Source organism: Centroberyx affinis, unplaced genomic scaffold (assembly GCF_046629955.1).
Source record: "Centroberyx affinis isolate AG114_WGS23_722 - 3 ecotype Tasmania unplaced genomic scaffold, CSIRO-AGI_Caff_v1 ptg004204l_1, whole genome shotgun sequence".
Classification (NCBI taxonomy): Eukaryota; Metazoa; Chordata; class Actinopteri; order Beryciformes; family Berycidae; genus Centroberyx; species Centroberyx affinis.
Genome location: NW_027281952.1, coordinates 490,001 through 507,613, shown reverse-complemented (window position 1 = coordinate 507,613; position 17,613 = coordinate 490,001). Strand labels below are relative to the sequence as shown.

The window sequence follows — 17,613 nt, the reverse complement described above, 5'->3', positions numbered from 1 at the left end:
TCCTCTGTGAATTAGCGGTGTGTGAGTGTGTGTGTGTTCAAAGTCCCTCCCTTAGAAAAAAGTGTGACACTAGCAGCTGTCCAAGCTCCCCAAGTTGGTGGGGTGATAATGCAATCAAAGAGAGAGACAGAGTTTATGAGGGGACAAAGTTGTTTTTGGACTTTCAGAGATTTAGTTACTGGACTATTTTATTGCTTTCCATAATACACTAAGCACAACGGCACAGCTGATCACTGCGACCAATCACTGAAGAAGCAAAGTTCAATAGAGGGGTGGAGTTTCCCCCTGCAGTAAAGCATGTTTTGCAGCTCACCATGTATTATGTACTTAAGAACTATACAAACTATGGTTTTGATGTCAACAGTTATGAGGACAGAGGTTCGACCTACATGCACCTTGACAACACAGCAGGGAGGTTGTTGTACAGGGTTTGCAACTATATATCTGTGTGTGTTGGTCAGTCATTTGCTCAGACATGAAGGGGGGTGGCACTGTTTAAGAGGTCAGGCATGTGAAGGCAAGATAACAGTGCCTTCCCTCCCCCCTCTACCACTATGTCTTCTATGTTATCTTTCCTTTTAGAAAGATTTAATCAATATCCCATTTCCCCTAACATGAGAATTATGTCCCCTCTTTGTCCGTCTCAGTCTCATCCGCAACAGCCGCAGAAAATATATCAATCTTCAACACTTCCGTTATGGTTTGACATTTCATTGAAACTAAAAAAAAATACTTGGTCACAAATGGAGTCGACAGGTGAAGGAAAGTGGGCTTCTTAACATTACTAGCAATGATTTTTTTATTATTATTATTGTCACTACTGGCAATGGTGAAGAGTGTGGTTTGACTTTAGACGCACTTGGGCTGAAAAACACTGTAACCAAATGTAAAAAAAATATTGAATGTAATGTGATACTTAGCAGGCATGGAATGGGGAGCAGACAGATCTGCACTGAGAACAATCTATATCGGTTTAATTAGATCTGTACTTGGTTATGGTAATGTAACCTATTTCAAATTAAAACATGGGGCTTAGTGTCAAGTATTTATGGGTCCCAGCACATACAGGATTAAAGGGACATGAGCAAGTTGATATATGTTAAAGAGGCTCAAGTCACAAGTCTGCCTGCCTCACCTCCTGACCTCCCTGTTTCTCCCTCTTCTTAGTTTGTCTTGTCTGTGTGCGTTTGTCTGGTCTTTCCCTAGAACCAGCGTTTCCCGCTGTGTCCACCAGATGCCCTCAGTGTTTCCTGCCAGTCCCTGCCAGCACAGGTGTTCTCACTCATTCATTCTTCATAAGGGTGGAATATTATAGGTATGGTCTTAAAACATTACGCTGAAAAGTTTGCAGCCTATGACTTCTGTTGCCATTCAATGTTGACTCAGACTTGCATTGAACCACATGGTGCTTTTGTGAAATCAACAGAAAACAACATTATGTAGCCCATATTAAACTGTGGGACTGTTTATTTTTTTTTTTATATATATTTTTGTATTAATGTATACTCACCTATTCACTTGCATTGCAAGTGTACTGCATTTGTGTTTTAATGATAAGCTTTTTTTCATTTTCCTTAACAAACTGTTATGTCTGATTTTTACAGACGTATTTTTTTTGTAATCAGTGGCTCTTTTTGTATTCAGATCAGTCCTGCTTCCTCTTCTTACTCATCTTCCAAAGGCACAGTTTCATGCATTTCACTGTTACTATGACAACGACCAGCACCACAGTAGCCAGTAGTGCTATCACATCCAGGCTGTGGTACTGGAGCCAGTTGAGGTCTTGAGCAGCAGGTCTGAGATGTCTTGCCCCTTTGTGCCGCATCACAAATTCTGTCCAGTACACAGAGAGGTCGAGGGGGTCGAAGGGCCGATCTTTATGGAGGGCTGAAAGCTTCTGCACACTCTCTTTATACCTACACACACACACAGATAGAGAAGTGTGGATGGATACGACACTGAAGTAGTTTGTCTTTGAGTAGTTGACATGAAAAGCAAATTCTGAAGCTTATTTTTGGTTATCGTCACATTACAAACATTTCATGAGCTTTGCCTAATTATTTTTAAGCTGATTTAAACCATAACCTTAACAGTCAAGGCCAAAGAAGATCAATGACCTCCTGACTCCTCACCTGGTGTTACTGATGACCTCATTCAGTCCCTGAAGGAGGGTTTCTGCAGTGATGGTGGAAAAGTCCAGGACTACACCCGCTCCCCTGCTTGCAATCCGCTGAGCGTTGTCGGGTTGGTCCCCATTAATTGGCAACATCACCATGGGAACAACATGACACAAACCCTCAAAGAGGCCATGTGAGCCGGCATGAGTGATGAAAGCCCGAACTCCCTGATGTGCTAACACACACACACACACACACACACAAAATGAGCTAGAGATGCTGACCATGACCAGACTATTCATGGAAAATGACCAATGTTAAAGCTTGGGTAGGGGATTTTTTTAGAACAATTTTGGTAATATTTGGTGAAATTCTCTTTACATCCCGACAGGTATCAATAAATCGAATGCTCTGAGAAAACAAATCTGGTCTCTGTGCCCTGTAATCAGCCACTCCAAAATCTCAGGGTGTCTGAATCTTAACAACCAATCAGGACAGCTCTCTGCAAGGAGGCAAGGAGGTACAGGTGGGAGGGGGGGAGTGTGCAGAGAGGGAGGGGGTGGATTTTTTTTGTTGTATTTTCTCCAAAGTTGCCTACCCCAGTTTTAAGGGTATATGATTCATGATGAGTCAGTTTGAGTACTGGTACCTCACATGTCAACTGTGGTACAATCGGTTTGTGTTGCAGTGGATTTACCTAGTAGGTCGTTCTGTGGCACCCATTCCATCATCTTCACATTTTCTGGGATATTGTCAGGAACTGGCCCAGTGTATCTCCATATAACCTGTAATAGGAAGCTAATTGTTGTTTGTCTTCATGCTCATCAATGTATGACACATTGTTATATTTTCCTGAACCTGTGACATGGTGTGTTTAGACAAGTTCTCCTACCTTCTGTGGAATCTGTCTGAAGGCTTCTAGGAAGACAGCGGTTATTTCTTCTGGCAGATCTGACACCATGGAGCCCAGGGTGAACACCACAAAGCCATGCTGTCCTGACACCCAGGACTCCAGATCCTACAAACACACGCATACACTAAGTAGGGGGTGACACCCATCTCACTCTCTCTCTCTGTTTCTTCCTCTACCTAGCTATCCATCTCTTAATTGAATGCAGAGGGAAAAAAAGAGTTCAAAATTGAAAATGTTGTCATTATCTATTCACCCTTACGTTAGTTGAAACACTGGTTAAGTTTGTATGTCCATATAACACACAGCGAATTAGCTAGCACAGCTCCATGTCAGCCTCTCCAACCTTCTCCAAAACAACTGGAGTGAATCGAGACTGTTTCTTAAGAGCAAAAAATGACCATAAAATTACTCCAAACAGAAGAATCCAAGTGTTCTGAAGCCAAACAATTGTACTGTGGGTCCAAAAATCCAATATTTACCTCATTATCTCCTAGAATTTCCCCCACTCGCACAGCTCTCAGCACCCTAGCGACCTGGTGGAAGAGTCTTGTTGCATTCGTGTGCTCCTCGTAAGCTTGTTCTTCCCAGTTTCCGATTTTACAGGAAATTAAGTTATTATTATTATAACTAAGGTTCGGGAACAAAGACCACGCCTCAAGCACACATTCAATTTCCTGCTCCACCCTATTTAAACGCGCCTAACCATTACTTTTTCTCTCTCGTATGTCTCAGTTCTCTCATTCCTCCCCCCCAAACCCCTTTTTTCTGTCTTTCATGCTCTTCCCTCTCAGTACAGGAACCACAGGGGGAAGTGATGGAGCCAGAAGACTCCCCATCAGCAAGACAGTGCCCCCGCCTCGAGCTAACCATCGACCCCAACTCATCCGACCCCTCGATTCATCCCTTCATCTCGACCCTTGTTTCATCCCTCCATTCTTGACCCCTCTATCTCTCAATAATGTTTAGTACTTCTTAGTACGTCTTAGTCAGAAATAACAAAATGGAAAGTAGTAGAAAAAACAGGAGAAAATTTGCATCAGTTTAAAAAAGTTTATTGGCTAAAAGTTATATAAAGTATATGCGTGGCATGTAAAAGTTCAACAAAGAGTGAGAATGTCACATCTTGGCATCTTGGGTTTCATGCAAAAATCAACTACGGCATTTGTATTTACCACTTCATTGGGTCGTTCAAAGGCGCACTCTACCTGTAATTACAATATTTCATACAGCAAATGAAGGCACCATCTGCTTGCTACTGTAGTGACTCTCAAACAGTTATCAATGGATTTGCACAAAACTTTGTGGAAAGATTGGTCATGGGGCAAGAAAGAACTGACTAACTTGTCATACCAATTGACCAAAGGGGGCGTGGATTGTCACAAAAAGGCATATAACATACAAACAATTCAGGTAACACCATGAAACTCTGTGCCTATCACCAAACATAAGAAGAGGCAAACCATCCATTATTGGCTCAATCAAACAACATAGGGCATTGCAGAGCTCGTTTCCAGTTTAGACATTACCGCCCTGCTAATTTTTCCAGAACTTGGTCCAGTGGTAAAAGGGCAGCCCTAATGGCCACTGAACAGATATAGTGCTGATTGGCCATGTAGTGTTGCAATAATCGGCTTAAATGTGGCAAGAATTTGAGCAGGCATATCTCATGTGCCATTTCAGGCCCAGTCATGAAAATGTGTGCATCTCCTGATGTGAAACAAGTTGGCAATGGGACATGGAAGAAATTATTAACTTTTGGTGAAAATCTGACATGTAGAACTGGCATATCTTGACAATTGCATAGCAATTGTTGGTACAGAGTTCCATTTAGTTTTATGGTCATGTTTTGCTCTTTTTTCTCCATTCACTCCAGTTGTTTTGGAGAAGGCTGTTACGGAGCAGCATGAGCTAACTTGCTGTGTGTTATGTTGACATACTTCACCAGTGTTTCAACTGACATGAGGGTGAGTAGATAATGACCAAATTTTCATTTTTTGGGTGAACTATTCCTTTAAATGTAATCTAAGAGGAAAACACACAGAGACATACAGGCCTTACCTCAGGCAGAGGGTTTCTCACGTTGCAGTTGATGCCGCCCACCAGCACCACATTAGGCATGAGTGGGCGTGGGAACTCTAGTGTGAAGTCAATCCTATATAAACAGAGTACCGCAATATGTATCTGAGTGTTTGTGAGAGAGAAAGATTAAAATCCTTGTTATGTACTGTATATTAGCAAGATATTATAACCTCTGTACATGTTACCTCAGCAACCAGATAGCAGAGTCTGACAGCACCTCAGCTACGCCCACATCCTCTCCCAGGAACTGAGAGGCTATTTGATCAAAGCGCCAAACCAGCAGTCGGCATAGCAGTGGCTCCACTAAACTCACCTGTAGATCAGTACCATCACAGGACAATAAACTACATAAATGATTGTTAACAAACATGATAAAGAGTTACATTCCCATTGTGTCAGTTGAATATTAATGTTGAAGCTGAAGTCATCAATTTGAGACATACAGTACACTTACTACCCATTTTAGTTGGGCCACATGCTACATGACCGGGGTTTTCGATATGAAGTAGACATTCAGGCACTGAAGCATTCTATTACTGTTCAGTTAAATGGACAATTGGGCAAAATGAGTGACCTGAGTGAGTTTGAGGCGATATGTTTGTTGGTGCAAGGCGTGCCAGTTCCAGTGTGTCAGAAATATCTGCCAATTTGGGTTTTTCATGAGCATGTTTGGCTGTAAGGTGTATGTGCTCAGCAAAGTGTTGATGACTCTCTCCTTGAAGTTCATTTTATCTGTGAATCCAGTGAAGAAGCGAGGGACATATGAGGGAGGGGAGGGGCAGGCTGCAGACTTCATGTCCAAGGAACATGGAATCCCTCTCAGCAAATTAATGGTGGGAAGACCTGAAAGTGATTTAGGTACAACGGTTGAGAAAATGCACAGGCACATAAACATATAGATAAACTAACTGTGGCGTGAACCGGCATGGCAGCGCTCACCTAACTTCCTAGCTATCAGTGAGCCTGTGGGCACCATAGGGTCTGTCAAGATGGCATCAAAGCCCTGCAGAGCGAGAGGATAAGAAAGGATGAAAAGGAACAGAAGAAAAGCAAGTGATACGTAGGGGCAAATCTTCAACAGTGTCTCGACAATAAAAAAAGACAACACCGGCTTTCACCTTGGCTTCTCTTGCTTACACATAGTGCTGTCAGTACTCATGGCACAAACGGAGGAGGGGAGGCATGTTGGATAAATTGGCAGGTCAGACATTTTGCATAAAAATACACGAATAACAGGAATACAGGGGAGAGCGGGGTAAGATGACCCTGTGGGTAAGTTGAGCCACCCCTGCATCCTAGCAATGGTAAGCACTATGTGTAATGTGATCAGGCATTTAGGAAGAGACTTCGATTTTGACATGGCTGCGATGGAACCAGCAGCATAGGACAAGTAGTAAGTACATTTATGCTCATGAAACTGTTTTTGCAACAAAAAGTAAATTTTTTACATTCATTTTTTAATGGCTGTTGTCTCAATACTACATTCAAACAAATATACAATAAATGTCAAAGCCAAGTAGAAAACCAAACTGCTGAAGGACCCAACGTTGCTGAAGGCAGGCAGATGGCAGTGGAGGAAGGCCCAGTGGTGGAGAACAACTCCCAAGGACCCGAGAGGAAGGAACCTGGGAGGAGGAGCAAGATCAAGTGGCCAAAGTCAAACGAAGCTGATGCATGGCGGAAGCTGGATGAAGACCTGAGCAGTGTGCTGGAGAACAAACTGCGTGGCAGCATAGAGTCCAAACTCAACTTGTTTGGGGACATCCTGTACCAGGGGTGCAAAGAGAGGTTCGGCGAGATCACCAGCAAGCGCTTGGCAGCCCCAGGAGGAAAAGGAAGGAGGGAAAAGGAGATTGACCAGCTAGTGCCGAGGCAGCGGCAGCTCAGGAGGAATTGGAGGAAGGCAACAGAGGCAGAGAAGGAGGGGCTGAAGGTCCTCTGGGAGGAGGTCAAGCGAAGGCTAGCCAGCCTACGGAGGGCCGAGCAGATCCAAATGCGGAGGAAAAGGAAGGAGAAGGAAAGAGCCAGTTTCTTCAGAAACCCCTCCAAGCAGCTTGAAGGGACAGTGAGCCAGTTGTACAACTTACAATCTTGTTGATTTCTGATATTAACAATAGTATTTTAATGAATAACTGTGCAATGTATTTATTTATTTATTTGATTTGTATCTTGAACAATATAGAGCAGTGTTTCTGAACCCAGTCCTGAAGGATCCCCTGTCCTGCAACTTTTAGCTCCAACTCTACTCTTGCACACCTGATTCAATTAAGGTGTCATGAGAATATGTGGCCCTTGATTGAATCAGGTGTGTAAGAGTAGAGCTGGATTTTGTATTTCCCTGCAGCCTGGATAGATGGAATATTGAGTAGGTGTGGCTTCACAGACAGGAGCTGTGCAAGAATTAAGTAGATAGACAAAGTTGTAAACATTCCATCGCAGTCCCTGTTATACACATTTGCATTTAGTTTGCAGCAATGTCCTTTTTTTATTTTTATTTGTCAACTTCATCAACTTACGCCCCTCCTGGGGCAAATTGATCCAAGGGACCACTTAAAAAAAAAAACAAAGTTGTATTTTCATTCTTCTTTTGTTTAGCTGCATTCTTACCAGTTAATATGAAAGTCAACATCCTGAAATATGGGTGGAAGCATTTGTTTTAGTTCTGTCACATTTTTCCTTGCCGAGATAACATTTTGAGTAAAAACTGGCTCATCTTACCCTGCTCTCCCCTACATCTCTCTCTCTCTCTCTCTGTCTCTACTACAGTCTAGCCACAGTTCTTTCTGTATGTAAATGCCTCTGTGCACACAGACACACTCACCTGATGTGATAGATGCGAGATGAGGCTGGCGTTGAACAGTAGGCTTTCAGCAGTGATATGGATGAAGTTTGTGATGGTCTGGATTTGTGAAAGTCGACTGCTTATCTTGTCCATCAAAGATTGTGCAGATTTGCGCATTACTTCCTTGTGCATGGCCAAAACAGAATCAATCTCTGCCTTCCCATACGGGACAGGATAGGTCAAAGTGTTGTAGTGTTTACCAGGGCCCATCCGCATGCTGATCTCAGGGATCAGCTCGGTGACCTGGTGTCCTCGACGACCCATTTCTTGGGCAATGGCCTTTATACCCACCCAGTGACTCCCATCCATAGGTACCACCAGCAAATGACCAGAGAAAACAGTGGAACCGCTTTCACTTGCAGGAAGGCTGCCAGTGACATCGGCCTTTTCCTCTGCCCTCTTCACCTTCGTCTCTGGTCGGGTGTTTTCTGCAGCAGACCGACTCGCCTCATCTGTAGCCCCATTCAACTCCACAGCTCTGTTCAGCAAGAGGCACACAAGCACTACTGCTTTCCACATTTCTTTCTCTTTCTGTGTCTCTTCCTCTGTATCTCAAAGAATCAAATGCAGAGAAAGAAAAATAGGCAAAGTGAGGAAGTACAGACGAACAACCAGGTCTCAACCAGGTCTCTCTTGTGAATGAGACCCCGTGTCTCAATGAAATTACCTGTCTAAATAAAGGTTTAAATAAAATAAAAAAATGTGAAAAGTGTCTGAGTTTTTGTTGGTTCTTCTCCTCCTGTACCCTTCTTTGGTAGTTGGAAATCCTCTGTGAATTAGCGGTGTGTGAGTGTGTGTGTGTTCAAAGTCCCTCCCTTAGAAAAAAGTGTGACACTGGCAGCCCTCCAAGCTCTCCCCAAGCTCCCCAAGTTGGTGGGGTTATAATGCAATAGGCCCTTTTTACATTGTTTAAACCGGTGCATTACAACTTCCTGTTGCCAGCTATGGCCTTCACTAAATCGCTCCACATCCTGCCCAAAATTTTTAATTTGTTACATTATATATCTAGTGCTAGCAACCATTACAATTTTGTTGTTTTTGTTGGATTGGTTTGTCAATAAGTCGCAAATAGAAACTTGCACAGTAAGTTGCACCGGTTTAGCTGTTACCATGACGATGTGAAAAGGGCCAATCAAACAGAAAGAGAGAGTTCATGAGGGGACAAAGTTGTTATTGGACTTTCAGAGATTTAGTTACTGTGTGATTTATTTTATTGCTATCCATAATACACTAAGCACAACGGCACAGCTGAGCACTACTGCACCAAAATCATGAAGAAGCAAAGTTCAGTAGAGGGGTGGAGTTTCCCCCTGCAGTAAAGCATGCTTTGCAGCTTACCGTGTATTATGTACTTAAGAACTATACAAACTATGGTTTTGATGTCAACAGTTATGAGGACAGAGGTTCGACCTACATGCACCTTGACAACACAGCAGGGAGGTTGTTGTACAGGGTTTGCAACTATATATCTGTGTGTGTTGGTCACTCATTTGCTCAGACATGAAGGGGGGTGGCACTGTTTAAGAGGTCAGGCATGTGAAGGCAAGATAACAGTGCCTTCCCTCCCCCCTCTACCACTATGTCTCCTTTTTAAAGAGTTTCTCCCCACTTCTATGTTATCTTTCCTTTTAGAAAGATTCAATCAACATCCCATTTCCTCTAACATGACAGTTTTGTTCCGTCTTTGTCCGTCTCAGTCTCATCCCCAACAGACGCTTTTATTTTCAAAAGAAGAAAAGACTTGATTTTGTCGCAGTGCTTAGTCAGGGCAGCGCTGGACTTTATATACACTACGGGCCTGCATGTACGGGGGATGTGGGAGTGGATGTGAGGCTCATAATCTGAGAGTGCAATATGTAATGCGTGGAAAGAGATGAGGATGGCAGTAGTGCGCCCAAAGGAGTAGAGTCTGCCGGAAAATTGAAAAGAAGAAGAAGTCGCAACGTTGACCGCGCGCGCAACACACAGAAGAAGAATGTCTACACATCGTGGTTTGGTTCAACAACAAACATAACACGGAGGTAGAGGAGGTCGCGAGCTAGCTGAGCGGTTTCGCGCTGCTCAGTCAAGACTCGAGCCAGTATGTTTCTAAAGCCTCCGGTAGTTTGTAATACTTGTCATGGCTTTGTTCGGTTAATTTGGTGAACTAGTTAACAGTCATCCATCTCTCTTGTTTCTGGATGTCTTTGTTATTAGTAATCAAGTGCAAGTAGTTGTGAACATGTCAAAGCACGTCAATTGTGAACGATTTGAGACGAAGTAAGTTTTTAAGTCACTGTAGGTTAGTTAACGTTACCGGTTCTGCTAACGTTAGCAAACACTTAGCATTTCGTAAGTGTTTACTGAGTTTTGTTAGGATAGCCTTGATCTTGGCTGCCGGGGTGCTTAACGTTGACGAAGCTATAGGCCTACTGTGTCTAGTATTTCTTCAATCAAAGCTATTTTTGAGTTGGATGTGGTCAGGAAAGTCTGAGGGGAAAACAGCTCATTCTGCTCAATTCCCAATCTTCAAAAATTGTGTTAAAGTGTAAGGTTAACAGGGGTTAACATTGCACCTCACAATAAAGTTAGACAAGAAACCCTTCCTGTGGACGAAGTTAACAAGCATGTTTTCACGTTATACTGTATTCCATACCTTCCAGTGTTTGCTTGCCTACGATAGTTTCTTATAACTCTTCAAATTTACAGGCCTGCAACTGACAAAGGACTTGAGGCAGAGGGTTGTGCGTCACTCGCTCATTCATTCTTCATAAGGGTGGAATATTATAGGTAGGATCTTATGACAACATGCTGAAAAGTTTGCAGCCTATTAACCTCTGTTGCCATTCAGTGTTGACTCAAGACCATATGGTGTTTTTGTGAAATCAACAGCCAACAACATTATGTAGCCCATATGTTCCTAAACAGTGACATACTTATGTATACCTAAACATGCCATTACTCAGGTTTTATACTTTATAGGTCCCCAATTGCTGTTTGTTGAAAGTGACTCTGTCTCTCTCCCAGGTCACTTGAGTATCATTTTAAGTGGAAAAGCTCCATGTATTCCACACGCTCCTCCAAACTTCAGAAGACCTCCAAGAAAGCCCAGAAAAGTCCCAGCCCGCATGAGGATGTTATCCAGCGCAGGCTGAGGGGCAACCGACGGACAGGGCAGAGAGAGGCACAGACTGATGACAGCATCGTTATCTCAGATGAGTTGACAGACCGTGACCTCATTGACCTCATCGATGACGAACAGGATGCGGAGCATGTGATCCAGGAAGATGAAAGAAACCCACTAGAAGCGGTTGATGAAGTAGTGTCTGAGTCAGTAGATGGAGACCTCGGCTCTGTTTCCAGCCACTCATTCAGCAGCACAGCCTCTGGTCCCTCCATCCTGCATGTGAAGCAGAGCCCCGCCCAGGGCTGGTGTTCAGGTTGTCAGAAGCTCTACCAAAAGGCAAAGATGATGAAAGCGCTGCTCAAAGACAAACTCTTAGACAATGGTGAGCATCCTTCGTTTAAGCAACATAATGTAATCAAATTTAAATGGTCCTGTGGGGAAATTGGGTCATTGAAGCAATATATAAAAGGATACACCAAGAAAGAATCTAAAGAACAATAGAGCAAATGGGGTGTATTAAACAAAACAACATGTATCAATTAGAAATATAAGAATGAAACGTATGAAACAAATGCAAGTGAAATATATGTATGACATTGAATTTGCAACCTATGCAGTACATGCAAAATGTGTATTGTACTTGTATTGATAGATCTACAGAGGGTCATACATATGTACAGAAAATATCTAGGTGTGCATGTTGTAAAAACAATTCACCTTATAAATATATTCAGTCTACAGATGCATCCTAATGTGTACAAACGCCCTCTCTGATTTCTCCATCAGATCCCACCTCCTTGACATGTGACCAGTGGGTCCTGATGAAAAAGTGGAGACCGAGAAGACTGCGTAATAAGAAAGGGTAAAACCCTTTTTGTGCAGCATGCTTATGGCTAGTGGCTTTAGTGGATTGGTGAAGGCAAATTTACACTGTAAGCTGATTATAACCACGCTTCATCACTCAGCGCTCATTGCCACGTTAACTGTTTTGCCAGGAAACTTTGGATCCATTTACGTGCAGTGAAGAAAAGACTCTGTGGAAAGACAGAGGGGCAGAAAGAGCAGTCAGCCTGCTCTAGGCCGCACACTTTCCTACAGAGGTAATGTATCTATACACATCACACACACTTCCCAGCGTACCAAAGCTTGTCAATCAGCCTGTTTTCGCTGGAAAAAGAATTGAATGCAGTGTTTTTGTTTCAGGAACCTTAGGCAGTGTGTGAAGGTGCCAGTGAAGAGCAGGGTGAAGAAGAGCAGGAGGAAGAGAAAGAGAACAAGAGATGATGCCCAGGACCCACACCTCGCAAAACAGCAGCGTCTCCACAGCGACAGTCTCCGACAATACATCGATAGCAACAGTATTGACAACAGCAACCACAGTCTTTACCCAAGCAACGGTGACAGTAGCAATCCCGGTTCTGAGGGTTGCAGTGAGAAAAAGGATGTTGATCAAGCAGACACGCCGCTAGTTATTGAGGTGATTCCCTCCTCAGTCACCATGGAAACCACCCAGCCGACAGAGGCCCCACCCAAGCAGAGCGTACGAAAGGCGAGGGATGGTTTCAGAGACTTGCTTTCCCAGCTACGTGGCAACAGCAGCATGATCGTTAGGGAAACATGTTAGTGAGCTGACTTTCACTATCTTTAAAATACTGTTTGCCAGTTCACAAGCTCTGATGTAACTATCACTTGTATTATTTAAGTTTTCAGTGTTTATGTTAGTTGTCAGTGTTGAAAACTTGAACTTACAGTAATTCTGGTTTGAATACCAGTATGAAGATATCTGGAGCCGTGTCTGATTTGAACGTTTCAGTATAACACACTTTCATGTTATTTTTTCTGATTTGAACATTTCAGTATAACATACTTTCATGTTATTTTTTCTGATTTGAACATTTCAGTATAACATACTTTCATGTTATTTTTTCTGAAAGCACAAAATATCAATCATTTAAAGCCTCATACAACAGGACAAGTGTGAATAAATGTTTTTAGATGCGAAGTGGACCTGTGAAGTAACTCACTCACATCCTCATAGTTGGCTCCTATCTGACCCCTTGTGGCCGTTAGGGGACATGGCCACCTCTACAGACAACACACTGAACCAGTAGGGATGTTCCCAAAACCAAATACCATATTTGGCAAAGCACAAATGAGTGTGACCTGAATATTTTTTCCTTTCAAATATTTTCAATATTATTCTGACGTTTTAATAGTATGCTAGCAATCGCAGAGAAAACATATTCAACAGAAAATGTCTTCACTGATTTCTCTCATTGAACTCAGAGGAGGAGGCAGAGTTTGTTTCTGTTATCCAGGTGCCTGGCGGGTCTGATCTGCTCCACTGATAGACTTTGCGAGGAGGAGTTGGTTTGAATCCCTGTCTGTCCTCTGAGTCTGTTCAGTACAGCAGGATGTTGGTTTGAATCCCTGTCAGGACTCCCGAATGGAGTTTGAGGGGAGGGTTTTTCTTTTTCTTTTTTTTTTCCTGCGACTAACTGACCAATGAAAACTTGGTCGACTAAGACTCTTCTCATCGACTAACGGTTTGGTCGACTATTAGGCAGCCCTAAACAGTAGCATCTCTGAATTCCCCTATGAACCAGAATCATTCACTCGCCTTCTCTCTGCAATACTACAGCATCCTAGTAATAGGCCATCTTACCAGTTGCCTCACCAATAGCACTATATGGACCCTCCACAAAAATGTGAAACACTATTTGCCAAGTACATTTAAGGTGCGGGCATTTCTGCTGGTGACAAATTGTGAAATAGAAGCTAGTGGGCTCTCAATGGGGTAAAGGTATTGGCGCTAAATTCCACTGCTATTTTGTAATGCACAGTGGTGGAAGAAGTACTCTTTACTTAAGTAAAAGTACCAATACAGCAATGTAAAAATACTCCATTACAAGTAAAAGTCCTGCATGAAAAATCCTACTTAAGTAAAAGTACATAAGTATTAGCAGCAAAATATAGTTAAAGTATTAAAGTAAAAGTAGTGGTTTGGTCCCTCTAACTGATATTTTATTATATATGACATCATTAGATTATTCATTATTCATATCATTAGCTAGTTTAGTCCAGTGGTTCCCAACCTAGGGGTCGGGCCCCTCCAAAGGGTCACCAGATAAAGCTGAGGGGTTGTGAGAGGAGAGGAAAGAAGAAAAAACAAAGTTCTGATACACAAATCTGTTTTCAGTTTTTGGACTTTTTCTCTAATCTTTGATTTTTGCTGAAATATTGGATCATTTGAACATTTATTGAAATGAAACCATGTGAGGTTTGGAGGGAAAAATCACTATTTGGTGGAGCTGTTAACAACTCATAGACATCTGAAATGTGACCCCGACTACACACTGCTTTTTGTAAGACGTCAAATGCCAAAAAGGTTGGAAACCACTGGTTTCATCTTTAACAATGTGTTGTATTTTAAAAGCTTGTTATATTATCCATTGTGTCAAATCTCCATCTGAAAAGTAACTAAAGCTGTCAAATAAATGCAGTGGAGTAGAAAGTAAAATATTTCCCTCTGAAATGTAGTGGAGTGGAAGTATAAAGTAGCATCAAATGGAAATACTCAAGTAAAGTACAAATATCTCAAAATTGTACTTAAGTACAGTACTTGAGTAAATGTACTTAGTTACTTTCCACCACTGGTAATGCATACAAATTGGGAGATGGTATACAGTATATCGTCAGCATCATGCCTCCTTCAAAGTCCACATGGTGGCGCCACTAATAAAGGAAACAGCAGTCTTGTTATCAGTCCTAATGGTGCTACTACTCCTCAGCTGTTGCAACTGTTTTATTGGGAACTACTTAGCTTTGTTGTGGAATGTACATACGTTTGTGCCAGGATAAGTCATGCTGAGAACCACTAGGTGTAAAAAGGGGATTGTTGATAACAATGGGACTGGTTAGCACTGGAGGAAGGATGGGGAAAATGAGAAGAAGATAAGGAGCTAGGGGGGTTCAGTCTTGAGTACAGGAGGTTGGGGGAGCGCTGTTTACCTATGGGATTAGTGTATTGGGAGAGGATGGGGGATTCACATCCAGAAATGCCTGGACCTTGTCAGGAAATGTGCCTGCTGGCCCACTCGGCATCACACCCAAGGCTGTGGGAGAGAGACTGCAGTGGTCCAGAGGGATGTGCCAACTCCTGATCACACCAATCTTGAAACGAGCCACCGGACCATCTCCTTTGCACACAGAGAGGCGACACGGTGGTATCGTAAACCCATAAACACTCATGGTTCATTTACAATGAAAGAACAGAGGGAGCCGAACAGCCTGGTATTTACCAGAACAGAGAGCAGGAGAGCTGATAACCATCATCTCACATTCACTTGCAGAATATCACACGCTCCTCCTCTTCTCCCTGTGTCTGTCTCCCTCTCCCTCATGGTCATGCGTACATGCTTGCATGCATCATATTAGATGATGACGCAAGTAGGACAAGTATTCTCACACTCCAGTGAGAGCAGAAACTCCTGTAACCCTGGTACTTGTCTTGATTTAACGGACCATGGAGTTTAGAGAGACACTGCTATTGAAGCTGATTTTGGAATCCTTCATATTTCTCCAGTCATTGTTTGATCGTCATCAGCCTTGTTTCCTATTGCCAATAGATCCTGATGATCACAAACCTAGGGTGTCGGGGCCAAAACAATACAAGCAGCACCCACACACACATACACACACAGCACGGTATCCTGCGATAGAACCACTATCAACACCTGACACCTCGAAAACAGGAAAAACGTTTCAGCAGGAACACAGATGTGTGTGAGTGTTTGGGGGAGGAGCGTGACCAGCGCTATATAACCCCGCTAGATAGAAATCTTCACTTCACTCCGCACTTAGCCAAGAAGGGAGAGAGGGATTGTCTCAATCATGTCTTATTATGAGGTAAGGTCTTGCCTGATGTCTATACTCATGTATGGGGGGGGGGGGGGGGGGGGGGGGGGTTAATCAATTTGCATTATATGAGATGGCAGTCTGGAAAAAGTTCAGGGAACATGAAAGTATATCACTGGCACATTTTTCATACTTAAACAAACGTGTGTTTAGGATCCATTGGGATTTCTCTTCCCCTAAACTACATTCACTCCACATGTGTCTTGTCTGTCTCCAGCATTTTGACTTAGGGGACGACTTCAACGACACAGGCTCAGGCTCTGGTTCTGGGGACCTGGAGGATCTGGAGGAGCCTTGTGATCTGGACCAGGTGGTGACCCCTGACCTTCAGCAGGTCTTCTTGCCCGTGGTCTACGCCCTCATCTTCGTCCTGGGCATCACCGGCAACGGCCTGGTGGTCATGGTGCTGGGCTGCCAGCGCAGGTGAGAGGACAGTGCTATGCAACATGTGGTTTCAATGCATTTGTGTGTCCTGGCTTTAGCGTGTCACATGACCAAACTTGTATGTTTCCCCTGCAGGTCGAAATGCAGCCTCACGGACCGGTATCGACTCCACCTCTCAGCTGCTGATCTCCTGTTTGTCCTGGTGCTGCCCTTCTGGGCCGTGGATGCGGCTCTGGACGACTGGCGCTTCGGAGCGGCCACGTGCGTCGGCGTGCATGTGATCTACACGGTCAACCTGTACGGCAGCGTGCTCATCCTGGCGTTCATCAGTCTGGACCGCTACCTGGCTGTGGTCCGAGCCACAGACACCAACACTGGCGGCCTGAGGCAGCTGCTGGCGCACAGATTGGTATATGTGGGTGAGTGTCTGAGCTATTGGCCTGCTTTTTATCTGTAATTATTTCTCATCCTTTCCTCATCTCTCTCTCTCTCCTTGTACCTCATCTCATATCATACCTTATCCCTCTTAATCCTTCATCTCCCTCTCTCTCTCTTTCCCAACAGCCTTCTTCACCTCTATATTTAGCCTTTTTGCTTCTCTGTCCAGGTGCCAGGTTGCTTTTTCCTTGCTCCACCAACTCTCTCTTTTCCTACTTATCAAATGATCTCCCCCTCTTCTCCTTTATTTGTCATTACTCCCACAATCCCTTATCTAATTTTATCTCTCTCTCCCCTCCAGGTGCCTGGTTGCCCGCTGGTCTGCTGGCAGTGCCCGACTTGATATTCGCCCGAACCCAGGAGGGAGGAGAGGGGGCGACAGTGTGCCAGCGGTTCTACCCAGCGGACAATGCTCCTCTCTGGGTGGCGATCTTCCACCTCCAGCTGGTCCTGGTGGGTCTGGTGATCCCCGGCCTGGTCCTTCTGGTGTGCTACTGCGTGATCGTCACCAGGCTGACCCGAGGCCCTCTGGGGGGCCAGAGGCAGAAGCGGCGGGCGGTCAGGACCACCGTGGCCTTGGTTCTCTGCTTCTTCGTGTGCTGGCTGCCCTACGGAGCGGGCATCTCCGTGGACGCCCTGCTGCGTCTGGAGGTCCTGCCCAGAGGCTGCGGCCTGGAGGCGGGGCTGGGAGTGTGGCTGGTGGTGGCTGAGCCGATGGCGTTCACCCACTGCTGCCTGAACCCGCTGTTGTACGCCTTCCTGGGGGCGGGGTTCAAGAGTTCGGCCCGCAGAGCCCTCACCCTGAGCCGAGCCTCCA

The 17,613-nt window shown here is 44.1% G+C and overlaps 3 protein-coding genes across 5 annotated transcripts in view; 2 read left to right on the top strand and 1 right to left on the bottom strand.

Annotated features, from left to right (window-relative positions):
• Positions 1 to 1,645: 1,645 nt before the first annotated feature.
• LOC139664173 (UDP-glucuronosyltransferase 1A1-like) lies at positions 1,646 to 15,750 on the bottom strand. The gene is made up of 10 exons (XM_071542911.1): positions 15,719 to 15,750; positions 7,931 to 8,300; positions 6,049 to 6,112; positions 5,797 to 5,952; positions 5,295 to 5,415; positions 5,089 to 5,182; positions 3,010 to 3,135; positions 2,815 to 2,902; positions 2,133 to 2,352; positions 1,646 to 1,916 (listed from the first exon to the last, which is right to left on the bottom strand). The coding sequence occupies exons 1-10, from the start codon at positions 15,748 to 15,750 to the stop codon at positions 1,646 to 1,648; spliced, it is 1,542 nt and encodes a 513-aa protein (XP_071399012.1).
• LOC139664252 (uncharacterized) lies at positions 9,912 to 13,024 on the top strand. Of its 3 annotated transcripts, none has more exons than XM_071543027.1 (6): positions 9,912 to 10,031; positions 10,640 to 10,720; positions 10,958 to 11,439; positions 11,844 to 11,919; positions 12,053 to 12,157; positions 12,261 to 13,024. In XM_071543027.1, the coding sequence occupies exons 3-6, from the start codon at positions 10,992 to 10,994 to the stop codon at positions 12,679 to 12,681; spliced, it is 1,050 nt and encodes a 349-aa protein (XP_071399128.1). In that variant the 5' UTR covers positions 9,912 to 10,031; positions 10,640 to 10,720; positions 10,958 to 10,991; the 3' UTR covers positions 12,682 to 13,024. The 3 variants fall into 3 exon arrangements, with proteins under 3 accessions (XP_071399128.1, XP_071399126.1, XP_071399127.1); XM_071543025.1 differs by having other exon boundaries at positions 9,928 to 10,210; XM_071543026.1 differs by lacking the exon at positions 10,640 to 10,720 and having other exon boundaries at positions 9,928 to 10,210.
• Positions 15,751 to 15,921: 171 nt separating the features above from the next.
• LOC139664187 (C-X-C chemokine receptor type 4-like) overlaps positions 15,922 to 17,613 on the top strand; it is a 1,955-nt gene continuing 263 nt past the window's right edge. Inside the window, exons 1-4 of the mRNA XM_071542932.1 lie at positions 15,922 to 15,965; positions 16,192 to 16,397; positions 16,494 to 16,777; positions 17,098 to 17,613. The exon at positions 17,098 to 17,613 is cut by the window's right edge and continues 263 nt beyond it. Of these exons, the coding sequence (XP_071399033.1) occupies positions 15,951 to 15,965; positions 16,192 to 16,397; positions 16,494 to 16,777; positions 17,098 to 17,613 (1,021 nt within the window). The 5' untranslated portion in view covers positions 15,922 to 15,950. The remainder of the gene's footprint in view (positions 15,966 to 16,191; positions 16,398 to 16,493; positions 16,778 to 17,097) is intronic.

Excerpts from the sequence above, each read along its gene's own strand:
- LOC139664252 (XM_071543025.1), top strand. The coding sequence starts at position 10,173 with ATGTCAAAGCACGTCAATTGTGAACGATTTGAGACGAA. Across the intron at positions 11,440-11,843 it reads AGACAAACTCTTAGACAATG|ATCCCACCTCCTTGACATGT; the intron begins GTGAGCATCCTT and ends TTTCTCCATCAG. Across the intron at positions 11,920-12,052 it reads AGACTGCGTAATAAGAAAGG|GAAACTTTGGATCCATTTAC; the intron begins GTAAAACCCTTT and ends CTGTTTTGCCAG.
- LOC139664173 (XM_071542911.1), bottom strand. The coding sequence starts at position 15,750 with ATGTGTGTGTGGGTGCTGCTTGTATTGTTTTG. Across the intron at positions 5,416-5,796 it reads CATCAACACTTTGCTGAGCA|TAGTGGAGCCACTGCTATGC; the intron begins CATACACCTTAC and ends TACAGGTGAGTT. Across the intron at positions 2,353-2,814 it reads GCCACAGAACGACCTACTAG|CACATCAGGGAGTTCGGGCT; the intron begins GTAAATCCACTG and ends TGTGTGTGTTAG.